The sequence below is a fragment of the Eubalaena glacialis genome, chromosome 4 (genome assembly GCF_028564815.1).
Source record: "Eubalaena glacialis isolate mEubGla1 chromosome 4, mEubGla1.1.hap2.+ XY, whole genome shotgun sequence".
Lineage (NCBI taxonomy): Eukaryota > Metazoa > Chordata > Mammalia > Artiodactyla > Balaenidae > Eubalaena > Eubalaena glacialis.
In genome coordinates this window covers 172,430,609-172,451,900 of record NC_083719.1, presented here as the reverse complement: position 1 = coordinate 172,451,900, position 21,292 = coordinate 172,430,609, and the positions used below count along the sequence as shown (strand labels likewise).

The 21,292-nt window shown below is 36.1% G+C and overlaps 1 protein-coding gene and 1 pseudogene across 1 annotated transcript; both read right to left on the bottom strand.

Moving 5' to 3' along the window:
- Positions 1-2,949: 2,949 nt before the first annotated feature.
- LOC133090652 (olfactory receptor 2G2-like) lies at positions 2,950-3,918 on the bottom strand (annotated as a pseudogene).
- Positions 3,919-7,813: 3,895 nt separating this feature from the next.
- On the bottom strand, positions 7,814-8,767 carry LOC133090651 (olfactory receptor 2G2-like). Its single transcript, XM_061189031.1, has one exon. The coding sequence runs from the start codon at positions 8,765-8,767 to the stop codon at positions 7,814-7,816; it is 954 nt and encodes a 317-aa protein (XP_061045014.1).
- Between the last annotated feature and the right edge of the window lie 12,525 nt (positions 8,768-21,292).

The following is a 21,292-nucleotide window of genomic DNA, read 5'->3' as shown; positions in this document are numbered from 1 at the left end:
TTTTGGGGTGTCTGTGGCCTTATTATGATTTTAGGCAACCTCTCTGCTAATGGATAGGGTTGTGTTCCTGTCTTGCTAGTTGTTTGGCATAGGGTGTCCAGCACTGTAGCTTGCTGGTCATTGAGTGGAGCTGGGTCTTGGCGTTGAGATGGAGATCTCTGGGAGATTTTCACCATTTGATATTACATGGAGCTGGGAGGTCTCTTGTGGACCAGTGTCCTGAAGTTGGCTCTCCCACCTCAGAGGCACAGCCCTGACACCTGGCTGGAACACCAAGAGTCTTTCATCCACACGGCTCAGAATAAAAGGGAGAAAAAATAGAAAGATAGAAAGAAAAGGATAAAATAAAATAAAATAAAATAAAGTAAAATAAAATAAAATAAATTTATTAAAATAAAAAATAAATAATAATTATTAGAAAAAATTTTAAAGTAATAAAAAAATAATAAAAGAAAGAAAGAAAGAAGAGAGCAACCAAACCAAAAACAAATCCACCAATGATAACAACTGCTAAAAACTATACTAAAACAAACAAACAAACAGACAGACAGAACCCTAGGACAAATGGTAAAAGCAAAGCTATACAGACAAAATCACACACAGAAGCATACACATACACACTCACAAAAAGAGAAAAAGGGAAAAAAAATATACATCTTTGCTCCCAAAGTCCACCTCCTCACTATGGGATGATTCATTGTCTACTCAGGTATTCCACAGATGCAGGGTACATCAAGTTGATTGTGGAGATTTAACCCACTGCTCTTGAGGCTGCTGGGAGAAATTTCCCTTTCTCTTCTTTGTTTGCACAGCTCCTAGGTTTCAGCTTTGGGGGCTCTGGCTCACTCAGGCCGGGGGGAGGGAATGGTGTGGAGTGCAGGGTGAGCCTGCGGCAGCAGAGTCCAGTGTGATGTTGCACCAGCCTGAGGCACACCATGTGTTCTCCCAGGGAAGTTATCCCTGGATCATGGGACCCTGGCAGTGGTGGGCTGCACAGGCTCCCGGGAGGGGCAGTGTGGATAGTGACCTGTGCTTGCACACAGGCTTCTTGGTGGCTGCAGCAGCAGCCTTAGTGTCTCATGCCTGTCTCTGGGGTCCGTGCTGATAGCCGCGGCTCGTGCCCGTCTCTGGAGCTCGTTTAGGCAGTGCTCTTAATCCCCTCTCCTCGAGCACCAGGAAACAAAGAGGCAAGAAAAAGTCTCTTGCCTCTTTGGCAGTTCCAGCCCTTTTCCCGGACTCCCTCCCGGCTAGCTGTGGCACACTACTCCCCTTCAGCCTGTTTTCACACAGCCAACCCTGGTCCTCTCCCTGGGATCCAACCTCTGAAGACCGAACCTCAGCTCCCAGCCCCCACCTGTCCCGGCGGGTGAGCAGACAAACCTCTCAGGCTGGTGAGTGCTGGTCAGCACCGATCCTCTGTGCAGGAATCTCTCCGCTTTGCCCTCTGCACCCCTGTTGCTGCGCTCCCCTCCATGGCTCTGAAGCTTCCCCCCTCTGCCACCTGCAGTCTCCACCTGCAAAGGGGCTTCCTAGTGTGTGGAAACTTTTCCTCCTTCACAGCTCCCTCCCACTGGAGCAGGTCTGGTCCCCATTCTTTTGTCTCTGTTTTTTCTTTTTTCTTTTGCCCTACCCAGGTACATGGGGAGTTTCTTACCTTTTGGGAGGTCTGAGGTCTTCTGCCAGCGTTCAGTAGGTGTTCTGTAGGAGTTGTTCCACATATAGATGTATTTCTGATGTATTTTTGGGGAGGAAGGTGATCTCCACGTCTCACTCTTCTGCCATCTTGAAGCTCCGCTCACAAAGCTTTTTTGCCTACAATAGCCTATACAATTTAAAGCTTGCAAAATAAATTGAAAAGAAAGTATACCACAATACATTCACACAAAAATTTGCAGAATGAAGATAGAAGAGTTCCTCATTCTCATAAAGGAAATAGTAGAGGAAAAGCTCATTTAGAATGACGTTATGCTAAAATACCATTTTTAGCATCAATAAGAAAAAGAGTTTGAATAAGATTTTATCTGGGGAGAAAAATCTCAAAAAGGTGAAAATATACTTTATATTTAAAACACATTTATATGTATAAATGTAGATTTATATGTAAACTATATAGGGTCATAATAAAAACAAAGCATTAACTGTGTTTTCACTCCACAGAAAATTCTGCATCTGTGTGTCAGATCACAGTGTTTCACTGGTTCACTACACATTTAGAGAGCCAAGCTCCTTCCATTTGCCTTACCCATCATCTTTAGTGTGTGGCTTTTGTCTTCAGGCTATTTTTACACCTCCATATATTTCTTCCAAATTCTAAGAGAAAGGAGCATACAGTGAAAGAAAAGGCTTTGACCTTATGACAGCTTGCCTGAGGCATATCCATGCCAGATGCATTTATACAAAGTAATAAGTCTTCTGTCCATCTGGAGCTATAGAAGGCTGAGAGACTAAATGTATTATTGGTAAATGTAGGAAGGAAAAGATGTCTAGTTGAACACATGATTTTAATATTTTTACATAGCTCTTAATCTTCTAAAGAGAGTTTCATATGCTACATATATAATATAACCTGCAGAAAAGACACTGAAGCATAAATTGAGAAAATGATTCACCTTATGCTACTACTGAGTAATGACAAAATCAGAACTAGAAATATATTCTGTAGGGTTTAGCAGAATGTTAAATATTGTATAAGTAATTAGCCAAAAGATAATGTAAGAAAATGATATAAATAAGCTCCTATTAAAAGATGTTTGGGACTTCCCTGGCAGTCCAGTGATTAAGACTCTGAGCTCCCCATGCAAGGGACATGGGTTTGATCCTTGGTTGGGAAACTAAGATCCCACATGCCATGCAGCATGGCCAAGAAAATATTGTAAAAAGTAAAAATTAAAAAAAAAAAGATCTTCATCACAGTATCACTTTAAATTTTTAAAATAATCATGTAATTATCTATCCCCAGAATCTTCCCTAGAATTTTTTTAATGCTCCTTTAACCTTTTTGCTTCTTAAAGTATAGATAAGAGGGCTGAGCATTGTGGTCACCACACTGTAGAAGAGGGAGACAAACATTCACGGGTCCTTGGCTCCACTCTTGGCTGACTGCAGATACATGAAGATGATGGTTCCATAGAAAATGGTGACAACCAGCAGATGAGAAAAGAAGTCTCAAATGCTTTCTTTCTTCCAGTGGCCAACTTGATCTTCAAAACTGCTTGGTAAATGTAGCCATAGTTCCAAAATAAAGGAGACAGGTTCTATAAAAAGAGGATACCAGCCACACAGAGCTACACACACACACACACAAACACACACGCTCACAAGTGGTGAAAGTGGTGTCCACACAAGCCAACTGGATAAACACAGGAACTTCACAGATGAAATGATCCACTTGGTGATGACTACAGAAGGGCAGCTGCATGGTGAGAGTGGACTATACCATGGTGGGATCTATCTCGCTGAACCATGCCAAAGACACTGGGATGTGACAAAGGTCAATGTGCATGATAAAGACATAATATAGAGGACAGCAAATAGCAGCATAGAAATTGTAGGCTATCACTGCCAGGAGGATACACACTATGAATCCCAGTGCATGGGATATGTAGAGTTGAATCACACATCTATGATAGGTGATATAGACTTAACTGAATCTCTCAGATTAACTAGAATCTGAGGAATAATACCTATGGTGAAGTAGAGATCCAGGAAGGAGAAATTTAAAAGGAAGAAATATATTGGTATATGAAGCTTGGGATCCAGATGAGATAATAGGATGACAGTGATGGTCCCCAAAATGGTTAGTAAATACAAGATCAAGATAATCACAAATAGAACTTTCTGTAACTGAGGATAATTAGAAAACCCCAACAGAGTGAAAACTGTTAGGTTATTCTCATTAGTAATCCTCAGCATCCTCATGTGCAAATTTTGTCCCAGAAAGCTGACTTATAGCTGAGAAAGATGACATATTATGTATGGTTAAGTGATTGACAATGTCACCTTCCCCCAAAGTATTGTATTTTAAACACTTAGAAGCTATGTTTACACCTAGTGATTTAGATCTGTTTTCCTACTTCGTAAATTTTAAGTAAATGCAATCCCTCTTTACCTCTTAGCTGTCCTCTCTGATGCTCTCTTAAGTAAAGAGCAGTAGATCTCTAATAAGTACCATCATCTGCTTTGGGAAATAAAATGGACCATCACTTTCTCATAATCCAACTAAAGTTAACACTTTCTGTTAGTGTATTCCTGGTTACAGAAAGGGAAAAACTCAGATAATTCCAATTAGGTACACAAAACTTAGGTTTTATTTAGATTTTAAGGTTTTATTCAATTAAGGAAGAAAAAAAATTTGTCACCCATAAAGAATGAAAATAATTATCAGGTTACATGATTGAAATACATGAAATGTGATTAGCATTCATTAAAAATTAACTCCTGAGAGCTTATGTGATGTGACAAAGCTGCCCAGCACACACAGTATGTATAGGGGATGCTCTTACAAAAGGCCATATTTTTAAGACCAGGAGAGATACATGTATTGCCTAATTTATAGGGAAAAAAGTGCAGAATGTCAAACAAAATGAGGAGATAGAGGAATTATTTTCCAAACAAAAGAACAAGATAAAACCCCAGGGAAAAAAACCCTAAATGAAATGGACATAAGCAATTTACCTGATAAAGAGTTCAAAGTAATCATCATAAAGATGCTCACCAAACTCAGGATAAGAATAGAGGAACACACTGAGAACTTCAACAAAGAGTTAGAAAATATAAGAAAGAACCAATCAGAGTTATAGAATACAATAAAAGAAATGAAAAGTAAATACCTAGAGGAAATCCATAGCAGAGTAGACAATACAGAAGAATGGATAAGTGATATGGAAGACAGACTAGTGGAAATCATCCAATCAGAACAGTAAAAAGAAAAAAAAGAATTTTAAAAATAGCTTATGAGACCTCTGAGATGATGTCAAGCATACTAACATCCACATTATAGGGGTCCAAAACAAAGAGAGAAAAGAGCAGAAAACTTATTTGAAGAAACAATGGCTGATTGTAAAGCAAATATATTCCAATAAAAATTAATTAAAAAAAAAAAAAGAAACAGTGGCTGAAAACTTCCTTAACCTGGGAAAGAAAACAACCATCCAGGTCCAGGAAGAAAAAAATCTCAAACAAGATGAACCCAAAGAGATCCACACCAAGACATACCACAGTTAAAGTGGTAAAAGTTAAAGATAAAGAGAAAAATTTAAAGGCAGCAAGAGAAAAATAACTAGTTACATACAAGGGAACTCTCATAAGTCTTTCAGCTATTTTTCAGCAGAAAGTTTGCAAGCCAGAAGCAAGTGGCAGGACATATTTAAAGTGCTGAAAGGAAAAAAAAAACTTACAACAAAGACTACTCTACTTGGCAAGGTTGTCACACAAAATTGAAGGAGAGATCAAGAGTTTTCCAGACAAGCAAAAACTAAAGGAGTTAATCACCACTAACCACCCTTACAACAAATATTAAAGGGTCTTCTTTAAACAGAAAATGAAAGACCATAATTAGAATAAGAAAATACATGAAAGGAAAAATCTCATTGGTAAAGGAAAATATATAGTAAATGCAGTGGATCAGCCAATTATAAAGCTAGTATGAAGGTTAAAAACAAAAGTAGTAAAATCAACTATAACAACAAGAAGTACCTAAGGGATACACAAAATAAAAAGATGTAAAATATGATGTTACAAACATAAAACCTAGGGGGAGAGGAGTAAAACTGTAGGGTATTTGGAATGCATTCAAACTTAAGCAACTATCAGCTTAAAATAAACTGCTGTATATATAGGTCAATATATATGGACCTCGTGCTAACCACAAACAAAAACCTACAACAAACACACACAGAAAAACAAGTAACAAAATGGTAATAAGTCCATACATATCAATAATCACTTTAAATGTAAGTGAACTAAATGCTCCAATCAAAAGACATAGGGTGACTGAATGGATTTTAAAAAAAGACCCATCTATATGAAGCTACAGGGGACTTACTCAAGACACGCATAGACTGAAAGTGAAAGGATGGAAAAAGTTTTCCATGCAAGTGGAAATGAAAAGAGAGCTGGGGTAGCAATACTCATATCAGACAAAATGAACTTTAAAACAAAGACTATAGCAAATGACAAAGAATGACATTTATATAATGATAAAGAGGTCAATCTGAGAAAAAGATATAACATTCATAAATACTAATTCTCCCAACATAGGAGCACCTAAATATATAAAGCAAATATTAACAGACGTAAAGGGAGAAATTGACAGTAATACAATAATAGTAGGGGACTTTAATACCCCACTTACATCAATGGATTGATCGTCCAGACAGAAAATCAACAAGGAAATATTGGCTTTAAGTGACACATTAACCAGATTGACTTAATAAATATATACAAAACATTTTATTCAAAAACTGCATGATAGATTACATGTTAGGTCACAAAACAAGTCTCAATAAATTTAAGAGGATTCAAATCACATCAAGCATCTTTTCTGACCACAACACTATGAAACTAGAAATAATTATGAAAAGAAAACTGGAAAAAACATAAACATGTGAAGACTAAACAACATTCTACTAAACAGCTAATGGATCAGCAAAGAAATCAAAGGGGAAATTTAAAAAATACCTTGAGGCAATGAAAATGGAAACACAACTTTCCAAAATCAATGGAATGTAGAGTATTTTTGCCCACTATAGGCTGTACAACCTAATGTTTGCTATAATGCAGTGAAATAGAGACTATAATACTATATATTTGCACAAAATTTCTCAGAATCAAGATGCAAAAGTCCTCATTTCCAGAAAGGAATGTCCTAGGCAAAGGTCATTTAGAGTGAAATTATGAGAAAGAAATCAGTGTGGTAGCATAAATAATAAAAGGAGTTTGATTAACTTTCATCTGGAAAATGAGTCTCTGAATTATGAAAATATGTTTTTATATATAGAAATGTAGGGGTCAGAAGGTAAAAAAAAACCAATAGTGTATTATTGCATATTTAAAAAGTGAAATAATCAGCAATAAGAAATGTACAGTTATACTAACAACAATAAGTGTTTTTATTTATATGTCTTTGCAAGCTATAGAATATTCTATAGCTGTGCTTTTTCTTAGGAATCAGACTCCAATGTTAGACAGTTTAAAGTGGTTCATTTTTTCATCTACAGAATAATAGAATCAAGCTCTTTCTACTTATCCTCTACCTCAAATGTGTGGCTTTTGTCCTCATGTTGTTTATGCAACTCTACATATGTCTACGGCATTTTAAATGGATAGAGTATAGGGTGAAGTAAAAGAATTGGTTTATGACAGTTTGCCCATAGTTCATCCATCTTAGACACATCCTTGAAAAAAAGTAAGCCATAACTCCATCTAGAGAAACAGAAAGTCTGAGAGACTAAATGTGTTACTCACAAATGAAAAAAAGGGGATTAATTTAAAATATTTCTTGAATATTTTCATGTTTGTCTTAATCTTGTAAAACATTTAATTAAAATAAGCCTCATATGCTGCATATATAATGTATTTTGGAGAAAAGACATTGACTAAAGGATTTATATTGTGTTACTATTGGGTAATTGTAAAGTTGGGACTAGACACACATATTCCACAGTGTATTACAGAATGTTGTACAAGAAATTAATCAAAAGGAAATGCGAGAAAAATGACCAAATAGGCTCCTATTAGAAGATGTTATGTCAGTTTCTTTTACCATAAAAAAGAGATGTTTATCACAGTAGTGCTTTTAAAAATTTTTTGACAATCATGTAAAATTTACGACCTGAATCTTCCCTAGAACTTTCCTTAGTGCCCCCTTAACCTCTTTGTTCCTCAGAGTATAGATAAGAGGATTGAGCATGGGGGTCACCACAGTGTAGAAGAGGGAGACAAACTTTCCCTGATCCTTGTATGTACTCTTGGCTGACTGCAGATACATGAACATGATGGTTCCATAGAAAATGATGACAACCGTCACATGGGAGGAACAGGTCCCAAACACTTTCTTTCTTCCAGTAGCTGATTTGATCTTCAAAACTGCTTGGGCAATGTAACCATAGGAGACCAGGATGAAGGAGACAGGCACTATAAGGAAGAGGATACTAGCCACAAAGAGCTCAGCCTCATTGAAAGTTGTGTCCACACAAGCCAACTTGATAAGTACAGGGACCTCACAGATAAAATGATCCACTTGGTGATGCCCACAGAACGGTAGCTGCAGGGTAAGAGTGGACTGTACCAGGGTGGTGGTCACCCCACTAAGCCATGCCAAAGATGTCAGGGTCATGCAGAAATGGGGATGCATTAAGAGAGTGTAGTGGAGGGGACGGCAGATGGCCACATAACGATCATAGGACATCAGAGCCAGGAGGACACACTCAGTAGATCCAAGGGCAAGAGAGACATAGAGCTGAACCACACAGCCACCATAGGTGATGGTTTTCATGGGATTCCACAAGTTTACTAGGAGCTGTGGAATAACACTGCTGGTAAAGCAGAGGTCCAGGAAGGAGAGATGAGAAAGGAAGAAATACATTGGTGTATGAAGCTTGGGTTCCAGACGAGATATCAGAATGATGGTGGTGTTCCCCAAAATGGTTAGTAAATACAAGATCAAGATGACCACAAATAGAACCTTCTGTAACTGAGGATAATCAGAAAACCCTAACAGGATAAAACCTGTTATGTTGCTCTCATTGGTACGCTTCACCATCCCCATGTACACAGTATATTCCAGAAAGCTGAGTCATAGCTGAGAAAGGTGACATATTACATAAGGTCAAATGAGTGACAATGTCATCTCCCCCAAAAGTATTCTATGTTAAATGCTTAGATCTAGTAACTTAGATCTATTTTCCTACTGCATTCTAAATAAATGCAGTGTATGCTCTCTTAATGTCATAGTTGTCTTCTGATGCTCTGCAAGATAGAAAAGAGCAGATTAAAAAAAAAACCATCATCAAGCTATAGTAATTAAAACAGTATGGTACTGGCATAAAGATAGACATGTAGATCAATGGAGCAGAATAGAAAGCCTAGAGATAAATGCACTCATACAACCAAATTATCTTCCATAAAGGCACCAAGAATATACAATGATGAAAAGGCAGTCTCTTCAATAAACAGTGTTGGGAAAACTGAATATCCACATGCAGAAGAATAAAATTGAATCCCTAGCTTACACCATACACATAAATCAACTAAGAATGGATTAAAGACTTAAATGTAGAGTCTGAAACTAAAACTCCTAGAAGAAACATGGAGGAAAAGCTTCATGGCATTGGTCCTGGCAATGATTTTATGGTTATAAGACCAAACCACAGACAACAAAAGCAAAACTCTAGGGAGTGGGAGAAAATATATAAAATCATATATCCAGTAAGGGGTTAATATCCAAGATATGTAAGGGATTCAAATAAGTCAACAACAACAACAATAACAAATAAGACAACCCAGTTAAAAAGTGGGCAAAGGAGTTGAATAGACATTTCTCCAAACAAGACATACAAATGTCTAATAGGCATATGAAAAATTGTTCAACATCACTATCATCAGGGTAATGCAAACAAACCCACAATGAGATATCACCTCATACCTGTTAGGATGGCTGTTATCAAGAAACAAAAGACAACAAAAGTTGGAAATGTTATGGAGAAATTAGAATCCTTGTACAACTTTAGTGGAAATGAAAAACAGAGTCAATGTTCCTCAAAATATTAAAAATAGAACTATCATGTGATCCAACAATCCCACAGCTGGGTATACATCCAAAAGAATTGAAATCAGGATCTTGAAGTGAAATCTTCATTCCTGTGTTCATTGCAGCATTATTCACAATAGCCAAACTTAGTGTTCATCGCTGGATGAATAAATAAAGAAGACATGGTATATTATTTAACCTTAGTTAATGGAATATTATTAGAATATTGATGAAATTGTTATTCAGCCTTAAAAAGGAAGCAAGTCTTGCAATGTGCAACAACATGGATGTACCTTGAGGACATTATACTAAGTAAAATAGGTCAGACACAAAAGGACAAACACTTCTCTTATATGAAGTATGTAAGACAGTCAGACTTATAGAAACATAAAATAAAATGGTGATGGCCAGGGGAAGGGAGGAGGGGGAAACAGGGAGCTGTTCAATGGTTATAAAATTGCAGTTATGCAAGATAAGTTCTAGAGAGCTTCTGTCCAACATATTGCTTACATTTGAAAGTATTATTGTGTACTTAACATTCATTAAAAGGGTAAATTTTGTTAAGTGTTCTTACCATACACACAGCAAAAGAAGACAAGGAGACTTTTGGAGGTGATGAATAAATTTATTACCTAGATAGTGGTGATTGTATCATGGGTGCATGCATATGTCCAGACTCATGAAATTGTATACATTAAATGAATTGTGCATTTATATATCAGTTCTACCTCAATAAAGCTATGAAAAATAAGCACCATCATCTGTTGTAGGAAATAAATTTTACCATCATTTCCATTCCACCAAATTTACCCCTTTATAGTAATATCTTTCTAGTCACAGGAAGGGGGAAACTCAGTTAATTTCAAATGGAGAAAAAAACCCTGAGGTTTATTTAAGCAATTTTCAATAAAGGGAGAATATGAACATTTTTCATCGCCCCAAAAGAGTGGAAATTAGTTGTAAGTTTATATTTTTTTTCAATATACCAGATGAGATTGGCATTAATTAAAAATTACTCCTCAGAGCTTCTATGACCCAGTCAAAGGCACATACATATTAAGTAAGTGTTTAAGACAACACTTGACTCTATTTCTTATGACCAACCAGTTAATTCTATACTCTTACCTATCTTTCTTCTTCTTTCCCTTAGTGTTTGTGTGCTTTTTTTTTTTTTTAATTGCTTGTTCCTTTTTTTCAGAGACCCAAGATCCTTAAGATTCCATCTTTAGGAAATGAAATGCTATTCATATGATTTTAGATTTTTTTTTCCTGTAATCATTTGCATTTTCGCCATCTCCTCAAAGTGTGGGTGCAAAATGTGATTCCTGTTTTGAAAGCAAGTCATTAAGGGGATGTTTTATTTCTAATGGGGGATTGTATCTGACTTATGAAACAATACTACTCAGGATGCTAGTAATTATGGGTTCATTATTTTTTTAAAAAGCTAGTTATTCCTTTATCCCACAATTACCATAGAAACTTCCCTCAATAAAAATAGTATTTTACTACTATACACTCCAAAAATCTTTCTTCTTAATTATCTGGGAACCTTACTAATGGATTAATATATTTTTGCATTTGACTAAGTTGTACATGTGTCTATCCACAACAGCTTGTGAGATTCATGAGGCCAAGAATCATATAAGATATGATTTTGCAGCCTCTAGCCCTTAGGGTGGTCAACACAAAGTAGCTTCTCAAAAATTATTCAGCAGTTCTCTCATATTATATCCATCATATTATATCTCTTTCTTTTTCCCTAGAGAAACTAACATATCTCTAGTCAACTAGTAGATGGTAGATATCACTACCAAATAAATGAATGATCAGAACTTACCAACCTTCCCCCAAATTAGAGATGTCTCAAACATATATGGCTCTGCCATCTATTTGAATGTGGCTTTATCAAAAGCATGAATGTGAGAAGGGAGACTTGTAATGTGGTAACTAGGCCATCCACACATGGCCCTCTTCTTGATTTTTATGAACGCCACCCCAGTCTTGTAATTACAAAATGGACACACTCTGCAATATCCTCATTATTGTTTTGTCTTTTTCCCCCCTTTCTTTCCCAGTAGGAAGCATCATATATTTTATGAGTATTACTAAAGCAAATATTTCCTTTTCAAATATACTTTTAGTAAATACTATGCAGTAGTAACTATTATTAGTTCTTTCTTTGTCACTGCAGGTCAGTGTCCTGCAAAATGTCTACCTACCCCTTCACTGGCAATCTCCCAAATCACAGCCTTTTTATTTGCATAGTAAACAAGTACTACTTCAGTTCACCATTGTTTTCATTCTGAATCTTTAAAAACTTCACAATAAACATGCATAAGTGGACTTACAGAGAACAGCAGCTGTGTCCAGTCACCTCCCAAAGGTGCATTGCTGAGTTCACAGAAAGTAATTAATTCCACTTATAGATATCACTGAGCTTGGGCTCATTTAATAACAACATTTTTCTGAACAAGCAAAATATCTTTATTGCTCATTAAGAACACCATACATTACTAAGCAAAAAAGGTTTGAAATAAGTTCTATAAAACATTTTTAAGACGTAAATACCAACAGTGAATGCAGTATTTCCACTTCTCTGTTTAAAACTAATAGCTTGAACACAAATAGCAGAAAACAGAAAGTGAGTACTATTCTAAACAGGAGCAGTTCTAAAACTACGAATGCCTATAAGCCTATATTGCATATTCTGCATATCATGTGCCTGATATGTTGAAATTTAACAAAATCACATGAACAGAGTATGAAATCCTCTTCTCTAAGCACCATTCTATGCATGTCTCATCTTGGACAAACAAAGTATAAAGTGTAGCAGGCTATAAAAACTAAAATATCATACTGGAGATGTAGTCTATATAGGAGATGGCTCCATAGCTGGAAAGATTAACTATTTTCATAAGTAAGTGACAGGGCTAAAGGTCAAGTTGAGCTGGGCATGTTCCAAAGCTGAGATTTCATTAAGGGAAGAAATGATTAAAAAGACTTTATCTGAGTAAACATTCCAGATGCCCTCTGTACTTTCCCACCAAATGATTGAAGGACAGAACACAAATTTTAAATTACCAACATTTAATTCTCCATCTTACATTCTAAAAATACAACTAAAACAGCACAGAGGGGGAAAAAAAAGACAGAAAAAACAAGACAAAATGATCCTTTTATATTTGGGAAAAGACAAGCTTAGATCACTGTCTACATCAAAAGATGATGAATATGTAAAAAATATAAAGCACTGAACCTAGGGTTTACACTTTTCAAAATCTATAATGCAAAAAAAAAAAAAACAAAACAAAACTCAAAGACAAAGAAAAACAACAAAAGAAAGGTCTGTAAGAAACAAAAGTTAGATGAAGAACATATACTTGAAGGAGAATTTATCCAAGAAACAATGTAAATATTTGGGAAGTAAAAAGTATTCCTCCACACTCTCTAAGAATTTAAGACAACCTGTAGCTACTAAATCAAATGATTCAAATCAACAGTAGTTTTTAAAAGAGGGACTGTCTGAACCATGTGAAAAATGTTGAGAAAATTTATAATAGTTGCTTCCTAAGTTATATTATATTTAGGAAGTGAAAAAAAGTTAAATGAAGAATATGTTTGGGCTTCCCTGGTGGCGCAGTGGTTGAGAGTCTACCTGCCGATGCAGGGGACACGGGTTCGAGCCCTGGTCTGGGAGGATCCCGCATGCCGCGGAGCAGCTAAGCCCGTGAGCCACAACTACTGAGCCTGCGTGACTGGAGCCTGTGCTCCGCAACAAGAGCGGCCGCGATAGTGAGAGGCCCGCGCACCGCAATGAGGAGTGGCCCCCGCTTGCCGCAACTAGAGAAAGCCCTCGCACAGAGACGAAGACCCAACACAGCCAAAAAATAAATTAAAAAAAAAAAAAAAAAAAAAAGCTTTAAAAAAAAAAAAAGAATATGTTTGAGTAATTTGCATAGAATGCAATGGGAAGGAAAAAATAGAATTATTAAGAAAGATAGAAAGATGACATGAAAAAGTCAAAAACATAATATTCTAAACTTCTCACAGTAAATTTTCTTGACATCAAAAGCTCACAGTTTAGGGACTTTCCTGGTGGTCCAGTGGTAAAGAATCTGCCTTCCAATGCAGGGGATGCAGGTTCAATCCCTGGTCAGGGAATTAAGGTGCCACATGCCATGGGGCAACTAAGCCAGCATTCCACAACTACAGAGCCCATGTGCCCTGGAGCCCACGCGTCACAACTAGAGAGAGAAAACCTGCATGCCACAACTAGAGAGAAGCCTAAGTGCTGCAATGAAGAGCCCACGGACCGATCCCTCATACTGCAACTAAGACCAGACACAGCCAAAAAAATAAATAAAATAAAGAAATAAAATATATATTTTTAAAAAGCTCACAGTTTAACATTATGAAAGCAAATATTCAAGCTAAAGTAATAATTCTTACAGTAGCTTTATGATAATATGTAATGTAATCAACAATGAAGACATATCACTATTAGATTTTCAGGCTCCAAACATAAAATAAACACAAACCAAACGTACTGGTGATATAAAGTTTATGTCATTGACAAGGTATTAAGCTTTAATGAGAACTTTGATTATGTATAGAACAAAATTTTTACTTTTTGTATTCTCTAATTCATTACTGTAAAACTGAAATTAATAAGTAGGAAGTTAGGTCAAACAAGATGCCAAAATTCCAATTGAAGATTATTAAATGTATCATTTTTTTAGGGATTTCTCTGGTGGTGCAGTGGTTAAGAATCCACCAGCTAGTGCAGGGGACATGGGTTCGATCCCTGGTACAGAAAGATCCCACATGCTGCAGAGCAACTAAGCCCGTGTGCCACAACTACTGAAGCCCGCACTCCTAGAGCCCATGAGCCACAACTACCGAGCCTGCGTGCTGCAGCTACTGAAGCCCATGTGCCTAGAGCCCATGCTTCATAACAAGAGAAGCCACCGCAATGAGAAGCCCATGCACCGCAATGAAGAGTAGCCCCTGCTCACTGCAATGAAGACCCAACACAGCCAAAAAAAAAAACGAAAAAAAAGTATCGGTTTTTAAAACCCTAAATATTAAAATATAAGAATAGTCACAGTTTAACACTCTTTATAAACAAGATAAAAATAAGAAAAAAATAGGTAAATAAGTTATTAAAATACCAGAAAATAAAACTTTATAAAAACTAAAATAACATTTTAAATAAACAAAATTAATCCTGAATATTAATGAGACATCCCTTAAAAAGCATAGAAAAGAATCTAACAGGATATCAAAGATAGTAATACAAAATTAACAAATAGGATAATTTTTGGAAATATTTCAGAAACATCTAAATAGAGTTTACTTCATAAAGAAGTTTTCATACAAAACAGCAAATTGAGGTTATACTGTAAAAATTTGTACTCTTTATTACAAAACTGTAAATCATCTGTTGTGCAAAATACCATCACTAAAGTTTTTAATTAAAGTAGAAGTATATTTGTAAACAAAGACACATTTCCTTAAATATACAGTGATATTGTGGAAAGAATCAGGTTGTCTAATTGGGACTGAATGAATCATGCTAATAATTGTTACTTCCACCAGTATCTAAGGAGTATCTTCCAAGTTTCAACCTGACTTCCCTTCCAGCTCCCCACAAATGCTGACTGTGTCCCCTGCAATTATGTTTCTTCTTTCTGTGCTCTTCCTTGGGCTCCCTTGGGCTCCCCACACACTATGGTATGGGCCTTAAATCACTGTATGAAGCTAAATTTTGGATTTGGTAGCTGAAAAGACCTCCTAACACGGGCACTTTTGGTCCCTTTGTTTTGAACCAATCTTCCATGACATGGGGCATCCCACGAGAGAGATAGGGTTCTCTAAATCCTTGAAGATAATGCTCTCTGTGTCCCAACAGCCACCTACATTTAAAGACCACTGATTACCTGTGCTACTCTCAGAAAATGAGATACTCATAATCAATGATGTCTTGAATTGTCACCCAATCAATGTTATCACCTGCAGCCTAACCATCTACCTACACAACCATCTACAGGGTGTTTTCATATCACACTGATTATTCATGCCACCCTCAGGAAATGAGATATTCATAATTCATGTTGTCTTGGGTATACCTCTAGGGTATCTACTTTAAAGTATAGAAAACTTCTGGATTTTTCATATCACACAGTGTCTGTCCTGACTGTAACATAAGCATTGATAAAGCCCCTCCCCCTGCTTGTGCTGGACATACCCACAGCACCTCACACCCACCTGGAGATCATCCCTCCCTCAAGAACCTCTTCAGTGCTTACCTGTTCCTGAGACTCCAGCTCTAGTGTACATCCCCAATTTGTTCCTCTTGGTTCACCCACCAGAAACACCACCTGTGTCAACAAATGTTGTAAACTCTCATATTGTGCTTCTTCTCTAACCCTGAAATTTTTTCTCTTTGAAAATAGTCTGGCATCGATTATTTCACTGTGTAATTATAGAGTGTGAGTTCAAATTCTGTCATAGTGTTGAGCCCATGAATTATTCTTCTTCTTAAAATACTTTCCAGTATACAAATGTTGCTATGAATCATTCAACCTTCTACTCAGTTTTGGTAAACTCTTTTTTTATTTCTAAAATCCAGCAACAAAGCACAAAAATAAGTTTATTTTTAATATACTAAACACAACTTTCTCATCCAAATAAAATAGAAATAACTCTAGACTAAAGACCACAAATGTTGTCCGCTAACTAAACCTTTTTTTTAAAAAAATTGAGTTCAAATGTCCTTTCAATAGGAAGAGGAGATTATGGGATGTACAATGAGAGGGGACAGCATCCTGATACGATAAACAAGCATTTTAATTGTCTATGGGGTCAATCATAGCTCCAGAGCAGATTAAGAGACTGAGATTGTTATTAAATAAAGGGGCAGCAGAGTGATAAGTGGAGAAGTGAGGCACATGCTAATCTTTTAGAAGTGAATTTCTGAAAATTTATTTGTAGTTGCAAGTAAGATCAATTGGTTGAGCAGATAATGTATATCTTGACTTAATTCCCTTTTAAGTCAATGAGATTTTCTCTAGACTTTGGCAAGATGCTTCACAAATGTGTATCAAATGCAAAAATATTTGGGTCGGAGGATTTTTTTTTTCATTTTGAAGAATATAGAAAGGTCAGGACTGATCAATTTAAACCCATTCTTTGCTGCCTTTGAACAGAGGTGATATTGAGCATCAAAAAGAAAGAGAAAGAAGGAAGGGAGGAAGGAAGGAAGGAAGGAAGGGGGAAGGAAAGAAGGAAGGAGGAATTCAAGGCAATTTTATGAGGAAAAAAAGTTTCTGAAATAGTCAAAGACAACATGAAAGGACTATTTGAAATTCACAGACTTCACAATTCTGAGTTTCTTTAATTTCATAGTTTGCTCTACACGCAGTAAAACATACAACCAGACTATGATGACTGCAGCTGATGCCACCTGTCAATGTACCTGTTTCAGGCCAAGAACATGCATTCTGGCTTCAGGAGTTACTTCCTTGTCCACAGCATCTCCAGGTGCCTGTGTCTTGAGAGGAAATATAAAGGTGTTTCCAGTTAAGGTCCCAGAGCCAGGGGAGCTGTTCAAGAAAGAGCAAGCTAGGAACCAAATGTGATGTTCTGAGAAAAGGAATTGTTCAGGTTGTTGTAAAGCCCTGTCAGTGACTACCACCTAAACTAATGTCAGTACGCCCAGAAAGATGATACCTATTCTTTCTCCCCTACCTGGAAGAGTATGCAAGAATATTGAAACTATCTTTGGAGTTTGCTGCACAAATGAAGTTTGACACTCAGTTATGAGTAAGAAGTATCACAATGGCTAGAAAGCTACTTCTCTGGGGGCTGAATCTCTCTGCAACAGCTCAAAAAGATGTTGCTCCTGGCTCATGCAGTCTGTGGTACAACATGGAAATGCCCATTCCAAATGATGAAAAAGTAAATGGTTTCTAAACTAGGTGCTGGGGCTTGCATGGAAATGTGTCAGAAGAAAGTGAGCTATCCCCAGTGATGCCAATTTCAAAAAAAAAAAAAAAAAAGAACTTGAAAGGGAGAAACCCCAGTGACTTATTTTCTCCGTAAGGAGATGGTTTATGCTAGGAAACAAACAAAAAAGGCTTTGCTAATGTCCCCAGAAGGGTAAGAGAATTACCATATTTCCTCTATGGAAAATGTGTTGCTCATTAAAATGTCCATAACAGAAGATCCTGGATCTTGAAAGATCATGAAAAAATGAAAAGATGCTCTATGGTCATAATTTATTTCTACCACTTAAAGGTTTATGCAGTAAGATACCAGGAACTTACCTTGGCACTTTCCAAAACATTTGCCAGTTAAATTCACCCTGATTATCCTTTTATAATGCTTGCATGAGGCAATAGAAAAATACTATTTTTGGTAATTACAGAGAATTCAGAGAAATTACAGTAATTCAGGAAAATAACCTCATGAGTAGATCTCTTAAGTAATTGGCCCACAACATCAAGGTGGCTATAGACCGAGTTCCAACTGAACAGCAAATGTCAGGCATTATTGCGCTGCTCTGTTCTCACTATTGTAAAATGCCACTTTGCATTTTTGAGCAGACAAATTAATAATTCTATTCTTATTTCTCTTTTCTACTCTTATAGTACTTCAGTTGTTCTATAGAAAATTAATTGCTGCTTTATTGTTATTCAAAATAGAAGAGTCCCCATTTTTCTTTGATTATCTAAATCTGATCAGGCTTACCAACAATCTCCAAATTCTATATCCTGCCTATTAAGTTGTTTTGTGCTAGTCTCAGACTATCAATAATCAATATTGTGGCTGGACCAGCCATTGTGATTCTTATTATACTTACAAAACACCCTTCAGCAATAACCATCAGGAGACTTTGAAAAATAAAGTTTTATTACTTACAAGATTTAAAAATTACACAGCACACCTGGGGCTACAGGGGGGTGGGGGGGCAGGGGAAGAGCAGCAGGCTTGGGGTTCTGATTTTATTGGGATCATGGGTGGCAACCTAGGGTTTCTTGGGTTCATTCATTGTTGGTGAACTTAAAATATAAGAGCAGGAATTTAAAGTGCCAAAAGCCAGAGAAAGACAAATATCACATGATATCGCTTATGTGTGAAATCTGAAAAAAAAAAAGATGCAAGTGAAGTTTTTACAAAACAGAAATAGACCCACAGACATAGAAAGCAAATTTATGGTTACCAAAAGGGAAGGCAGGGGAGAGATAAATTAAGAGGATGGGATTAACATATACACACTCCTATATATAAAATAGATAATCAACAAGGACTACTATATAGCACAAGGAACTATACATACTCAATATTATATAATACCCTATAAGGGAAAAGAATCTGAAAAAGAATATATATATATATATATATTTATATACACACACACATACATATATATATATATGTACATATATATTATATATATAACTGAATCACTGTGCTGTACACCTGAAACTAACACAACATTGTAAATCAACTATACTTGAAAGAAAGAAAGAAAGAAAGAAAGAAAGAAAAAAGGGCCAAAATAGAAAAAAAAAAAACTAAGCAGCCCAAAAGCTCAGTTATTAAAATGAACCAAGAGCTCTAAAACAAAGAAGCCTCAGTGGATGGAGGTTGCCTGTCTCTTTACCAAGTCAAGTGGCTGACAATGTGTTCATTGGAGATAGCCATCTTTGAAGTGTATTCGCCGTTGAAATGGGTGCCTCAACAGTCAAACCTTAAGTCAGGCATTCATATTACAAAAAAAAACAAAAACAAAAACTGTCAGGGCTTATGCTGCAGAAGCTTATTTTCCTTTCCATTTTTCTAAATCACTAAGCCCCAGTTTACTTGGAGTTCAGAGATGTTTGTGCCCTCCTCAGTATAAGGGAGAACGTTCTATTTCCAACCATATCCTGCTATATTTGTGTGCATATCACGTAAGTCTTCTAATGATTTTAAAGAAAATGTACTCTCTGTCACCAAAAACATACCACTTGAAGACTATTTGGTTAGTATAAACTGTCAGCCCCTTTAAAACTCACCCATACATTCTTTCCTTTCTTATACACATATTAACATATTTGTAAGTTAGCAAATAACAGTATAAACTCGTTCCTCCTTCAAGGTGAGGTGCTACTGCCTAGATAATGTTGCTTTGCAACCATATCAATTTAATATAGAAAATAAAAATAAAATAAAAATACATAGCCATTAATATTATCACTTCATTGAGATAGATTTGATTTTACAATCAATTTGCTGAAAGTGAGGGTTTTTTCCTACTAACATTGACTTCTATTGTTTGATAATAGATACCATCACGTAGTGAAAATCTACCAATTGATTGAGTTGGACCATTAACATATAAACTCTCTAAAAGTGTGGGTGCTGTTTTGTTCATATCTGTGTCCTCAATGCCTCAACAATTGTTAATAAACAAATATATTTCATAAAGGAGATAAGACAAACATAAGTGCCATGATGCATTAAAAATTGCATGTACCTAGTAATATATGAAAAGGAAAAGGTGATTAATTCATTAAATAAATATCTTCTGTCTAGTAAGGAGACCATCTTAGAAGTGCACAGGTGGTAGAAAATTAAAATGGAAAGAAGTGGATAGACCAGAGAGATAACTAAAAGGTAAAATCCACAGGATTGTGTATAAGTTACACACAGAAGGTGAAATAGGAGACAGGAGTTGGGATGATGTATGTTCCATTTTGTGATATTGGGAATAGTAAGAAAGAACCAAAAAACAGAGAGCTTTTGATTTAGTTTTGATGTGCTAATTTTGAGGTTGGTTTAATACACCCAGCTGTAGAAGTGAGATACATAGTTGAACATGAGAATATGGACAGTAAATATCTGTGTTGAAACACAAATCTGGGAGTCAACTTTGTACAGATTTTACTTTAAACTGTGATGAAGTCATAACATAGTTGCCATTCTCAAAAACCTACTAAGGAGAGAGGTACAAAAAAAGTCAGAAAATTGTCAAACAGGATAGAAAGTGCAGCAATAGAGGTGAGCTCAGTGTATAATGGGAACACAACCTGAGGGGTTCAGGAATCCCTGGTTAGTTGAGAGAACAATGCCATGGAGGTTTAGGATTTGCTCTTTCTGATATGAGTAACTGGTCAAAATATTTCAATCTATGCAAAAGAAAAATTATAATACCCATAGCATATAGTTATGGCTATTAAATAAATTAAATTTATGAATAAACTTTATAAACAATAAAACACCTAGAATAAACTAATTTTAATTTGGGTTGCTCAATATTATTCATCCCAGTTTATAGCTGATGTAAAAGTTATGCAAATTGTTCCGGTCACACAGCTATTATGTGGTGAAATGGGCATTCAAACTCAGGTCCGTCCAGCTTGAAAATTCAAGCTCTATTTAAAAATTTTCTACCGACACTCATAGGGTTATGAACATAACAAAATTATTTGTTGCATCATAATCCATTAAATTACTCAGTCTTAATGCTCTTCTAAATATCTTTTGATAATCACTAAA

What these genes read in the sequence shown, in the direction of transcription:
- LOC133090651 (XM_061189031.1), bottom strand. Translation starts at nt 8,767, where the DNA reads ATGGGGATGGTGAAGCGTACCAATGAGAGCAACATAACAGGTTTTATC.